We start from the raw sequence: 14,582 nt of genomic DNA on the forward strand, positions 1-14,582 counted from the left end.
AGGTGTAGTGGAAACAGTCCCCCCCCCCCCCCTAATAGTATGTAGTTCAGAGGTGTAGTGGAAACAGCCCCCCCCTAATAGTATGTAGTTCAGAGGTGTATAGGAAACAGCCCCCCCCCCCCCTAATAGTATGTAGTTCAGAGGTGTAGTGGAAACAGTCCCCCCCCTAATAGTATGTAGTTCAGAGGTGTAGTGGAAACAGCCCCCCCCCCTAATAGTATGTAGTTCAGTGGTGTAGTGGAAACAGTCCCCCCCCCCCCCCTAATAGTATGTAGTTCAGAGGTGTAGTGGAAACAGTCCCCCCCTAATAGTATGTAGTTCAGAGGTGTAGTGGAAACAGTCCCCCCCTAATAGTATGTAGTTCAGAGGTGTATAGGAAACAGCACCCCCCCCCCACCCCTAATAGTATGTAGTTCAGAGGTGTAGTGGAAACAGTCCCCCCCCCAATAGTATGTAGTTCAGTGGTGTAGTGGTTTACCCACCCCCCCCCCCCCCCTCTCTCCCCGCCCCCTCAAATAAATAAAATGACTTTATCTCTACTTTCAGGAAATATTAAAAATAAAAACAACCAGCTGATCTTTTTTCATGCTGATACATTCTTGGACAAAACCACATAATATTTGCATGAGTGGCCAAACGTACATTTTTATCTCCCACAATATTGGACCATAAGCAGCAAGGGCAACATAAATATACTTAGTACAAACAGTATAAAACATACATGCTTTTATGTCTCTCTTTTTTTTTTGATTGGTTCCTTTTTAAATATATATTCATATTTTTTACTGACAATTTTTCATAGTTGCGGGGCATTAAGAAAAACTCCAAGACGAATTAAAGCCATATTCTGCATTCAGTGAGAAAATGTAAAAAAAAATATATATATATATAGATATATAAATATATCTATATATATATATATATATATATATATATATAGATATTGTATGCCATTCAGAGCTAGTGGATCACGTGTGGTGAAATCTCCAGTTATTGACTTAATCTTAACATCAAACATAGCTGGCATGCATTGACAACTTCTACACGGGGACATATACCTTGTTAAATCTGAGTCATTGGAGTTTTTTATATCGAGCCAACAAAGCCTTGACTTGACTGGAGCTCTCTTTTAGTCCATTGAAAAACACAGTTGATGGTCAATACTGTACCCTTACAACATACTAAAAACATGTCTGTCGAAACACACACATACGGGAAGGGAAAAAGCAAGCACTGTACCTCTTTGCTTGTGAGCCCACATACAACCACCCCCCCCAAAAAAACATGAACATCTGAACATCTCAAAGACAAGAATATGGCTTTAATTGAATGTGCGTCCAAGAAGCAAAGAAGGAAAAAACAGACAAGCAAAAAGAAAAAGTTTGATATTAAAAATTTAACAACAAATGTAACAGATAGGCCAATAGAAACACACACTTCTTTTGACAGGAATTTTGGAAAACTTGCATTTTGGAAGGACATTAAAAGACAAGAAACAGCCTCCATTGAAGGTACAGGCAGGTACAAGTACAGTTAGTCCTCCTGCTGCAGCCTGTGTACCTGTAGAGACGCATCTCTAGGGAGTGGGGGACCATCTCTGAGGGGTCGGCAGAGACGACCACCCTAACCCGGAGGGGCACAGGGGGGTTGTGGCGCCAGCAGGGAGGGTCTGTGCTTCTTTTTTTCTTTGCAGTCATTTTGCAAAACAAATGATTTAGTAGATATTTTTTTGCCCATCAGAACTGTCTTGATTTTCTTTAAATTTTTTCTTGACGTTTTACACCCACAGTATGTCTCTTTTTTGGTCTTTTCCATTCCATCGTAACCATGTTAAAACATCGGTTTGCCACACAGAATCTTGTGGTTGAATAGAAAGCTCTTAGAACCCAGAACCCACCCATTGTCCCTGTCCTGTTCCGGAGTTCCGGGGTTCCTTTGGTGCGAGGGTTCCGGGGTGTGAGTGGGCAATAGAGCAGCGTGAACATAAACATCCTTTTTCTTTCGTTGCCAACGGGTCAGGAGACCAAGCATCTCCATCCATCGTGTCCCTCTCTCCGGTGACGGCTCTTAGATCACAAGGTCATTGTAACTCACATATTTCTTCTTTGCTGCCGGACCTGGAGAGGAGAAATGACAATAAAAATATGTTTTTTTTTTTCCCCCACATATAATGGTTCAGGATTTGTCAGTTTTCTTTTGGAGGAGAGTAGCATAGTGGGGTTATGAGGAAGTCGTCGTGATCTGACATGCAGAACATACTGACTTTTCTTTTGCGAGTGTGTGTTTGATTGTTGAAAAAAAACACACATGGTTAAAGTCAGGGATAAGGATGAGGGTGAGGGTGAGGTACAAAGTGTATGTGTACACAAGATAAATGCACAACAGTAGCAGGTAAGTGGTACATGCTGGAACAGTTATAACTGCAGGGGACAACGTTGACAGAACAATAGCGGGAGACATCTTGTCATCTCAAGGTTGAGGTTGTCGCTAACAACACACTACAACGCATTAGCATAGATTCGTGTTCTTCAGTCCTGCTGACCTACAGAGCGTGCAGGTTTTTTCACCAGTCCAGTACTAACACACCTGGTTAAGTTAATCACGGATCCCAAAACTGATCGTTAGCTTAATTTTTCACTCAGTTGTAAATTCAAAAGAGCCTTGTGATTTACATAAAATTCTACAAAAACCTGCAGTTCTTCTTCTCTCACTAGATCGCACACTTAAACTATAGCCAGGGACAGAATTTTCACTTTAAAAAAAACAACAATCAAATCCACCTGCTGAAGGATTATTTTACTCCTGCAACGAAACTTGTCAAATTAAGATCTAACACCTGTAAAGCCTATTCTAATTCTGTATATCAACAGTGATTGAATGATATGAAAGAAAGTCCTTATGACTAACCCCTGAGCCCTGGCCCCGTATTTACAAGGAGTCTCAGAGCAGGAGTGCAGATCCAGGACCAATTTAGCCTTTCAGTTCATCATGAATAACATTCTATGGACAGATGGTGGTGGCAATAACCATAGTGCGATCCAACGTCACTCCGTATCATGAATCTTCACAGAAGTTGTTGTCGGCATCCCAAATGGCACCCTATTCCCTACATAGTGCACTACTTTTGACCAGAGCCCTAAGGGTGCGCCCTATTCCCTACATTAGTGCACTACTTTCTACCAGCGCCCTGATCAAAGTAGTGCACTATATAGGTAATAGGGTGTCATTTGTCTCCAAAAGGCCCCACCGCATGCCAGGCTCCTGATAGCTAAAATATACACGGGGACTACTCTCCTAGGTTTATACATCCTTAAGGTAAGGTAACTGCCCTATACATACACAATATACAGTATTATTTTTTTAAGTAAGTGGACAACCTTTCAAATTAGTGGATTCTAATTTCAGCCACACCCGTTGCTGACAGGTGTATAAAATAGAGCACACGGCCGTGCAATCTCCATAGACAAACATTAGTAGTAGAATGGCCTTACTGAAGAGCTCAGTGACCTTTCCAACAAGTCAGTTCATCAAATTTCTGCCCTGCTAGAGCTGCCCCGGTCAACTGTAAGTGTTGTTATTGTGAAATGGAAACGTCTAGGAGCAACAACGGGCTCAGCTGAAGTGGTAGGCCACACAGGCTCACAGAATGGGACAGCCAGGTGGTGAAGTGTAAAAATCGCCTATCCTCGGTTGCAACACTCACTATCGAGTTCCAAACTGCCTCTGGAAGCAACGTCAGCACAAGAACTGTTCATCAGGAAATTGGATTCCATGCCCGAGCAGCCGCACACAATCCTAAAATCACCATGCGCAATGCCAAGCGTGGACTGGAGTGATGTAAAGCTCGCCGCCATTGGACTCCGTGGTGGAAACAAATTCTCTGGAGTGAGCTAACGCTGCTCCGAAATCCCAAAGTTATTTCCGACTGTATGTAATAACACAACAAAAAAATTCTGGGCTAATAATGTAAGAAATAACACACACACACAAAAATAATATACTGCAAAGTTTCTTAGGAGCTAGAAGCAGAACTGCCATGTCTTGTGGCGTCATCTTTTCCACGCCTACTGTAGCTCTGATTGGCTATGTTGCACCACCGGTCTCCGTAGACTCGGGTCCTGGACGAGACAGATCTTTTTATTAGGTTTTATTTCCTGTCTGTTAGTTGTCCAAACACATGTCTGCTTTCCCCCACTTACATGGCTATAGAAAGTTTACAAATGCCTTAGTGTACCTGATTCACAAACATTATATGAATTTATGAAAACATGAAAATGACCATAGTGTTCGCTAGTCAGAATTTTTTTTCTGAAGTGTCTTAAACTTCCTGGGGTGTAATATGAACAGATTTTAATGAGATTTGATGTTGTTAATATGGGGCTTAGTCTCCCCGTGTTCATCCAGGCGTGGAGTAGGGGTGTTCTACAGTATATCGAGGGAAATATGATAGAGAACTTGCCTCTACTTATCTCATTCCATCTATGGACATAAAGGGGAAAACAATTACAGGAACTATAATCCCTAGACTCTCTCTATTATATAAACTATTCTCTCCTCCCTCACTCCTTCACTCTCTCTTCTTCTCCTTTACCATATTTTACCCCTTCAACCTCTCCCGCGGTCACATGCTGACCATAGAGAGCCCTTATTTTCTATGGTAGAGTAGGTCAGGGCGTGACTGGGGGTTAGTCTAGTTTATATTTTCTATGTGGGGTTCTAGTTTTGTTTTCTATGTTGGTGTTTGGTATGATTTCCAATTAGAGGCAGCTGGTAATCGTTGTCTCTAATTGGGGATCATATTTTAAGTAAAACATTTTCCACCTGTGTTTTGTGGGATATTGTTTATGTGTCGATGTATGTCATCACTCCATTGTCGTCACGTTTCGTTCGTTCGTTCGTTTGTTCGTTCGTTCGTTCGTTCGTTCTTTATCGTTTTGTTCGTTTCACTAAATAAAGATTTGGAACCCAGATCACGCTGCACGTTGGTCCGAGTATGCTTCCAACGATCGTGACACCCGCTCTCCTTCTCGCTCTCCTTCACCCTCTCCCCCACTCCCTCTCCCCCTCCCCCTCTCCCTCTCCTTCACCCTCTTCCCCACTCCCTCTCCCTCTCCCCCTCTCCCTCTCCTTCACCCTCTTCCCCACTCCCTCTCCCCCTCTCCCTCTCCTTCACCCTCTTCCCCACTCCCTCTCCCCCATTCCCTCTCCTTCACCCTCTTCCCCACTCCCCCTCTCCTTCACCCTCTTCCCCACACCCTCTCCCCCTCTCCCTCTCCTTCACCCTCTTCCCCACTCCCTCTCCCCCTCTCCCTCTCCTTCACCCTCTTCCCCACTCCCTCTCCCCCTCTCCCTCTCCTTCACCCTCTTCCCCACTCCCTCTCCCTCTCCTTCACCCTCTTCCCCGCTCCCTCTCCACTCTCCCTCTCCTTCAACGTCTCTCCAGCTCATTCACCCTCTTCCCCACTCCCTCTCCCTCTCCTTCACCCTCTCCCTCTCATTCACTGTCTCTCCAGCTCCTTCACCCTCTCACTCTCTCCCCTCCCTCTCTCCAAATGGTATGCTTTAGCCCCTCTAATGTACTGTATATCAAAATACAGATTGCTTTAATTTTATCATATATTCTTCAACAAATCAAACAGAATATCTTATTTTTTTAAGAAATGAATTAAGCTGTTAAACTATACTGACCAAAATACATAAACGCAACATGCAACAATTTCAACTATTTTACTGAGTTACAGTTCATATAAACAAAATCAGTAAATTGAAATATATACACTAGGCCAATGGATTTCACAACTGGGCAGGAGTGCAGCCATGGCTGGGCCAGGGAGGGCATAGGCCCACCAACCGAGGAGCCAGGCCCAGTCAATCAGAATGCGTTTTCTCCAAGAAAGGGCTTTGTTACAGACAAAAAAACTCCTCAGTTTCATCAGCTGTCTGGGTGACTGGTCTCAGACGATCCCTCAGGTGAAGAAGACGGATGTGGAGGTCCTTGGGCTGGTGTGGTTACACGTGGCCTGCGGTTGTGAAGCCGGTTGGACATATTGCCAAATTCTCCAAAATGACGTTGGAGGCGGCTTATGGTAGAGAAACGAATATTAAATTCTCTGGCAACAGCTCTGGTGGATATTCCTGCAGTCAGCATGCCAATTGCACGTTCCCTCAAAACGTGCGAAATCAAATCAAGTTTTATAGATCACACACACGTGTTTAGCAGATGTTATTGCAGGTGTAGCGAAATGCTTGAGCTCCTAACTCTGACAGTGCAGTAATATCTAAAAAGTAAGATCCACCAATTTCACAACATATATCCAATACCCACCAATCTAAGTAAAGGGATGGAATTAAAAATATATAAATATATGAACGACATCTGTGGCATTGTGTTGTTTGACAAAACTTCACATTTTAGAGTGGACATTTATTATCCCCAGCACAAGTTGCTCCTGTGTAATGATTATGCTGTTTAATCAGCTTTTTGATATGCCACACCTGTCAGGTGGATGGATTATCTTGACAAATAAGAAATGTTCATTAACAGATACGTAAACAAATTTGTGATCTTAAATAAGAAAACCTTGACGTATAAGTACACCCCCTGGACAGGACACTAGTCTATCTCCTGTTTATCTAGTGTGAAAGCTTGATGTACAGTACATCCCCTGGACAGGACACTAGTCCATCCCCTGTTTCTGTAGTGAGGCAGCTTGATGTACATTACACCCCCTGGACAGGACACTAGTCCATCCCCTGTTTCTGTAGTGGGGCAGCTTGATGTACAGTACACCCACTGGACAAGACACTAGTCAATCCCCTGTTTCTGTAGTGAGGCAGCTTGATGTACGGTACACCCACTGGACAAGACACTAGTCTTTCTCTTGTTTCTGTAGTGGGGCAGCTTGATGTACATACAGTACAACCCCTGGACAAGACTCTAGTCTTTCTCCTGTTTCTGTAGTGAGGCAGCTTGATGTACAGTAACCCCCTGGAAAGGACACTAGTCTATCTCCTGTTTCTGTAGTGAGGCAGCTTGATGTACAGTACACCCCCTGGAAAGGACACTAGTCTATCTCCTGTTTCTTAGTGAGGCAGCTTGATGTACCAGGACACCCCCTGGACAGGACACTAGTCTTTCTCTTGTTTCTGAATTGAGGCAGCTTGATGTACAGTACACCCCCTGGACACAAAGCTAGTCTATCCCAGGCCCTTATCCCCATTCTTCAGTATATCATCAATGGTAAGTGCCAAGCAGAGACGCATCAGGTCCCATTTTTGGTATGACTAGGCCGTGGATCAAACTCCCAACCTTCCAATCTCACTTTAACCACAAGGCTAGTTGAGTGGCAATAGCTTTTTTTCCAATATGATATCCTTAACCAAATCAGTAGAATTGATGGGGATTATAGGGTATCATGCCATTCATGTCAGGTTCCAGGGCAATGAGAGTAGCAAAGACCAAGACACAATGAAAGAGAGAGACAGCTGTACAGGGATGGAGTGTGATAGAGGGAATGTGAGAGAGAGACAGGAATAAATAGATAAAGACAGAGAGAGAGAGAGAGAGAGAGAGAGAGAAAGACTGAGAGAAAGACAGAGAGAGAGGAGCAGAGGGATGAGGGATGCCTGGGACCAGATGGTTCACTGCTCTATGGGGAGACATGACGGAGGACGAGGCAGGAGAGATGGCAGACTGCTGCGTTTTCTCTAGCCAGTGTCCCAAATGGCATCCTATTTGCTATATAGTGTACTACTTTTGTGGCTACCTTATGGATCCTGGTCAAAGGTTGTGCACAACGTAGGGGACAGAGTACCATTTGGCACGCAGGCTGTGTGACTGGAATTGACGACCCAACCTGGAAAGGACAGGGACAGGGACAGGCCACATGATATGTAACCCATGCTACTAGTAATATACTGTATGTAACCACGACACATAATCTATGCTGTTGGATTCGACATTTTCAACATTGAGATATTTAAGGCATGACAGATTAAACGAATAGTAGTAAAAGAGACTGGGTCTCTGTAGAAAGACAGAGAGCTCTGGAATGTGTTGGAATGTGTTGGAATGTGTTGGGATGTGTTGGGTGGACGGGAGCAGAGCACTGTGTTAATACAGGGGAGACAGATGGACATCTATGGATTAGGTGAAGGAGGGAGGTGAGGACAGCGATGTGTTGATACAGGGGAGACAGATGGACATCTGTGGATTAGGTGAAGGAGGGAGGTGAGGACAGCGATGTGTTGATACAGGGGAGACAGATGGACATCTGTGGATTAGGTGAAGGAGGGATTGAGGTCAGGAGGTGAGGACAGCGATGTGTTGATACAGGGGAGACAGATGGACATCTGTGGATTAGGTGAAGGAGGGAGGTGAGGACAGCGATGTGTTGATACAGGGGAGACAGATGGACATCTGTGGATTAGGTGAAGGAGGGGTTGAGGTCAGGAGGTGAGGACAGCGATGTGTTGATACAGGGGAGACAGATGGACATCTGTGGATTAGGTGAAGGAGGGAGGTGAGGACAGCGATGTGTTGATACAGGGGAGACAGATGGACATCTGTGGATTAGGTGAAGGAGGGGTTGAGGTCAGGAGGTGAGGACAGCGATGTGTTGATACAGGGGAGACAGATGGACATCTGTGGATTAGGTGAAGGAGGGGTTGAGGTCAGGAGGTGAGGACAGCGATGTGTTGATACAGGGGAGACAGATGGACATCTGTGGATTAGGTGAAGGAGGGGTTGAGGTCAGGAGGTGAGGACAGCGATGTGTTGATACAGGGGAGACAGATGGACATCTGTGGTATAGGTGAAAGAGGGGTTGAGGTCAGGAGGTGAGAACAGCGATGTGTTGATACAGGGGAGACAGATGGACATCTGTGGTATAGGTGAAGGAGGGGTTGAGGTCAGGAGGTGAGGACAGCGATGTGTTGATACAGGGGAGACAGATGGACATCTGTGGTATAGGTGAAGGAGGGGTTGAGGTCAGGAGGTGAGGACAGCGATGTGTTGATACAGGGGAGACAGATGGACATCTGTGGATTAGGTGAAGGAGGGGTTGAGGTCAGGAGGTGAGGACAGCGATGTGTTTATACAGGGGAGACAGATGGACATCTGTGGATTAGGTGAAGGAGGGAGGTGAGGACAGCGATGTGTTGATACAGGGGAGACAGATGGACATCTGTGGATTAGGTGAAGGAGGGCTTGAGGCCTGGAGGTGAGAACATGTCATCTGAAGGGAGTACTAAGGGTTTGGCATCTTGTTACTCTTTTCCTGTTAAACCATACGAAGGATTAGAGAGAAGGAGGAGTGTCTTAAGTGGGATATATATATATATATGGATGGGAGAAGTGTTGGGTTGTATGAATACAGCTGTACAGAACCTTTGGGAAGAATTAAACTTGGTTAAAGCTTCTCTAGTGTCCATGAGTTACTTACTCTGGAAAATAAGAACCTAACAATGCTAATAGTAACAATCGTAGCCAGGATATGCAATCTATGCTAATAGTAACATACAACATCAAGAAAAACTATGTGAACACTTTGGAATATAAATTGGTCATAACATTTTAGCAGATATTCATCTAAGTCACAACAATAGACAAACACAGTCCGCTTAAACTAATAACACACAAACAAGTATACATTTTCATGTCTTTATTGAACACACCCTGTAAACATTCACAGTGCAGGGTGGAAAAAGTATATGAACCCTTGGATATAAAAACTGGTTGACCCTCCTTTGGTAGCAAACATTTTCTGTACTTGCGGATCAGACCTGCACAACAATCATGAGGAATTTTGGACCATTCACCTTCACAAAACTGTTTCAGTTCAGCAATATTCTTAGTATGCCTGGTGTGATCCGCTCTCGAGGTCATGCCACAGCCTTTTAAATCTGGTTGAGGTCAGGACTCTCCAGAAGGCGCATTTTCTTCTGTTGAAGCCATTCAGCTGTTGATTTACTTCTGTGTTTTGGGTCGTTGTCCTGTTGCATCACTCAACATCTGTTGATCTTCAATTGGCGGACAGAAAGCCTTACATTCTCCTGAAAACTGTCTTGATAAACTTGGGAATTAATTTTTCCGTCGATGAAAGCAAGCTATCCAGGCCCTGAGGCAGCAAAGCAGCCCCAAACCATGATGCTCCATCCACCATTGTTTACAGTTGGGATGAGGTTTAGAGGTTGGTGTGCTGTGCCCATTTTTTCTCTTCAGATAGTGTTGAGTGTTCCTTCCTAACAACTAAATTTTAGTTTAATCCATCAGAGTCCCTGGGTTCGCGCCCAGGCTCTGTCGTAACCGGCCACGACCGGGAGGTCCGTGGGGCGACGCACAATTGGCCTAGCGTAGTCCGGGTTAGGGAGGGATTGGCCGGTAGGGATCTCCTTGTCTCATCGCGCACCAGCGACTCCTGTAGCGGGCCGGGCGCAGTGCGCGCTAGCCAAGGTTGCCAGGTGCACTGTGTAGCCTCCAACACATTGGTGCGGCTGGCTTCCGGGTTGGATGTGCGCTGTGTTAAGAAGCAGTACGGCTGGTTGGGTTGTGTATCGGAGGACGCATGACATTCAGCCTTCGTCTCTCCCGAGCCCGTACGGGAGTTGTAGCAATGAGACAAGATAGTAGCTACTACAACAATTGGATACCACGAAATTGGGGAGAAAAAAAGGGGTAAAATTCTAAGAAATAAAAAAAATAAAAAAAATTGTTTAATCTGTCCACAGAATATTTTGCCAGTAGCGCTGTGGAACATCCAGGTGCTCTTTTGCAAACTTCAGACTTGCAGCAATGTTTTTTGTGGACAGCAGTGGCTTCTTCCGTGGTGTCCTCCCATGAACACCATTCTTGTTTAGTGTTTTTCAAGTATCGTAGACTCGTAAGAGATGTTAGAGATGTCAGAGATGTTAGCATGTTCCAGAGATTTCTGTAAGTCTTTAGCTGACACTCTAGGATTCTTCTTAACCTCATTGAGCATTCTGCACTGTGCTCTTGCGGTCATCTTTGCAGGACGGCCACTCCTAGGGAGAGTAGCAACAGTGCTGAACTTTCTCCATTTATAGACAATTTGTCTGACTGATGAACATCACGGCTTTTAGAGATATTTTTGTAACCCTTTCCAGCTTCATGCAAGTCAACAATTTGCAATTTTAGGTCTTCTGAGATCTCTTTTGTTCGAGGCATGGTTCACATCAGACAATGCCTATTGTGATTAGCAAACTCACATTTTGTGAGTGTTTTTTATAGGGCAAGGCCGCTCTAACCAACATCTCCAGTCTCATCTCATTGTTTGGACTCCAGGTTAGCTGACTCCTAACTCCAATTATCTTTTGGAAAAGTAAGTAGCCTAGGGGTTCACAATACTTTTTCCAACCTACACTGTGAATGATGTATTCAATATAGACAAAAGACATACATTTGTGTATGTTATTAGTTTAAACACACTGTGTTTTATATTGTTATGTCTAAGATGAAGACCAGAATAAATTATATGACAATTTTATGCAGAAATCCAGGTAATTCCAAAGGGGTTCACATACTTTTCCTTTCCACTGTATGTAACCATCGTATGTAACCTATGCTAACAGTAACATATGTCGTCATGCAAAGAGTGATGACTCTAGTATTGACTGTTGATGCATGTTGTATGACCCTAGTCATACAAGTGTTTAAAACCTCTTATGGATGGGGGCAGAATTGAGTAGCTTGGATGAATAAGGTGCCCAGAGTAAACTGCCTGCTACTCAGTCCCAGAAGCTAAGATATGCATATAATTAACGTAGATGTGGATAGGAAACACTCTGAGGTTTCTAACACCGTTTGAATGGTGTCTGTGGGTATAACATAACCCATATGGCATGCAAAAACCTGAGAAAAAAATCCAACCAAGAAGTGGGAAATCTGAGGTTTGTAGTTTTTCAACTCATTGCCTATCGCATATACAGTGTCTATGGGGTCATGTTGCACTTCCTAAGGCTTCCACTAGATGTCAACAGTCTTTAGAACCTTGTTTCAGGCTTCTACTGTGAAGGAGGAGGGAATGAGAGCACTTTCAATCAGGTGTCTGCCATGAGCTGATCACGCGCTCTCCCGTGAAAGGTAGCTGCGTTCCTTTTCATTTCTAAAAACAAAGGAATTGTTCGGTTGGAAGATTATTGAAGATTTATGTTAAAAATATCCTAAAGATTGATTCTATACATCGTTTGACATGTTTCTACGGACTGTAATGGAACTTTTTGACTTTTCGTCTGGACATAGTGATCGCGCCTCATGAATTTGGATTTGTGAACAAAATGCGTGAACAACAAGGAGGTATTTGGACATATATTATGGACTTTATCGAACAAAACAAACATTTATTGTGAAACTGGGATTCCTGGGAGTGCATTCTGATGAAGATCATCAAAGGTAAGTTAATATTTGTAATGCTATTTCTGACTTCTGTTGACTCCACAACATGACAGATATCTGTATGTCTTGTTTTTGTGTCTGAGCGCTGTACTCAGATTATTGAATGGTGTGCTTTCTCCTAAAGTTTAAAAAAAATCTGACACAGCGGTTGCATTAAGAAGTGGATCTATAATTCCATTTATAACACTTGTATCTTTTATCAATGTTTATTATGAGTATTTCTGTAAATTGATGTTCCTCTCTGCAAAATCACCGGATGTTTCGGAACTACTGAACGTAACGCGCCAATGTAAACTGAGATTTTTGGATATAAATATCAACTTTATCGAACAAAACATACATGTATCTGATGGAGATCATCAAAGGTTAGTGATTGATTTTATCTCTATTTCAGCTTTTTGTGACTGTGTTTTTCTGTGACTAGGTGCTGACCTAACATAATCGTTTGGTGTGCTTGCGTCGTAAAGTCTTTTTGAAATCGGACACTGTGGTGGGATTAACAACAAGTTTATCTTTACAATGGTGTAAAATACTTGTATGTTTGAGCAATTTTAATTATGAGATTTCTGTTGATTGAATTTGACGCCCTGCACTTTCACTGGCTGTTGTCATATCGATCCCGGTAGCGGAGTCTAAGCCATTAGAAGTTTTGAGGAAGAAAGACGAGCAATGGACATTAGACCGGTGGAAATATGTCCCTTTGGTCTGATAAGTCCAAATTTTAGATTTTTGGTTCCAACCAGCGTGTCTTTGTGAGACGCAGAGTAGGTAAACAAATGATCTCTGCGTGTGTGGTTCCCACCGTGAAGCATGGAGGAGGAGGGGTGATGTGTCGGGTGCTTTGCTGGTGACACTGTCAGTGATTTATTTAGAATTCAAGCCACACTTAATCAGCATGGCCACCACAGTATTCTGCAGCGATATGCCATCCAATCTGTTTTGTGCTTAGTGGGACTATCATCTGTTAATGAACAGGACAATGACCCAACACACCTCCAGCCTGTGTTAAGGCTATCTGACCAAGAAGGAGAGTGATGGAGTGCTACATCAGATGATCTGGCCTCCACAATCACCCGACCTCAACCCAATTGAGATGGTTTGGGATAATTTGGACCGCAGGGAGGAAAAGGAAAAGCAGCATACAAGTGCTCAGCATATGTGGGAACTCCTTCAAGACTGTTGGAAAAGCATTCCAGGTGAAGCTGGTTGAGAGAATGCCAAGAGTTTACAAAGCTGTCATCAAGGCAAAGGGTGGCTACTTTGAAGAATCTCAAATATTCTACATGTTTCCAAGTGTTATTTGATAGTTTTTCTACAATGTAGAAAATAGTAAAAATAAAGAAAAACCCTTGAATGAGTAGGTGTCACACAACACAATGCCACAGATGTCTGAAGGTTTGAAGGAGCTCACCATTGGCATGCTGACTTCAGAAATGTCCACTAGAGTTGTCAGGGAATTGAATATTCATTTCGCAGACCACATGTAACCACCCCAGCCCAGGACCTTTTGGGGGAAAAATGTATTCTGATTGGCCGGGCCTGGCTCCCCAGTGGGTGGGCCTGGCTCCCAAGTGGGTGGGCTTATGCCCTCACAGGACCACCCATGGCTACACTCCTGCCCAGTCAGGTGAAATCCAGCTATTAGGGCCTAATGAATTTATTTCAAATGAATAATTTCCTTAAATCAACTGTAAAATCATTGCAATTGTTGCATTTATATTTATATTTTTGTTCCCATATACATTTCAGGGACAAGGTATATTTTACATTAGTTCAGCTCCTTCAGCTCCCCTCAACCCCTCCCATCTATCTCTGAAGAGAATCCAGTCTCAGCCTTCAGCTCCCCTCAACCCCTCCCATCTATCTCTGAACACCATCCAGTCCCACCCTTTAGCTCCCCTCAACCCCTCCCATCTATCTCTGAACACCATCCAGTCCCAGCCTTCAGCTCCACTCAACCCCTCCCATCTATATCTGAACACCATCCAGTCCCACCCTTCAGCTCCACTCAACCCCTCCCATCTATCTCTGAACACCATCCAGTCCCACCCTTCAGCTCCACTCAACCCCTCCCATCTATCTCTGAACACCATCCAGTCCCAGCCTTCAGCTCCCCTCAACCCCTCCCATCTATCTCTAAACACCATCCAGTCCCAGCCTTCAGCTACCC

General features: G+C 44.0%; 1 protein-coding gene across 2 annotated transcripts in view; it reads right to left on the minus strand.

Moving 5' to 3' along the window:
* Positions 1 to 625: 625 nt before the first annotated feature.
* Positions 626 to 14,582, minus strand: part of grm7 (glutamate metabotropic receptor 7) — a 397,328-nt gene continuing 383,371 nt past the window's right edge. For both annotated transcript variants that reach the window (XM_036984246.2, XM_036984247.2), the window contains one exon: positions 626 to 2,117. In XM_036984246.2, the coding sequence (XP_036840141.2) occupies positions 2,068 to 2,117 (50 nt within the window). In that variant the 3' untranslated portion in view covers positions 626 to 2,067. The remainder of the gene's footprint in view (positions 2,118 to 14,582) is intronic.

The sequence above is a fragment of the Oncorhynchus mykiss genome, chromosome 7, assembly GCF_057628025.1.
Source record: "Oncorhynchus mykiss isolate SJ-2025 chromosome 7, ASM5762802v1, whole genome shotgun sequence".
Lineage (NCBI taxonomy): Eukaryota > Metazoa > Chordata > Actinopteri > Salmoniformes > Salmonidae > Oncorhynchus > Oncorhynchus mykiss.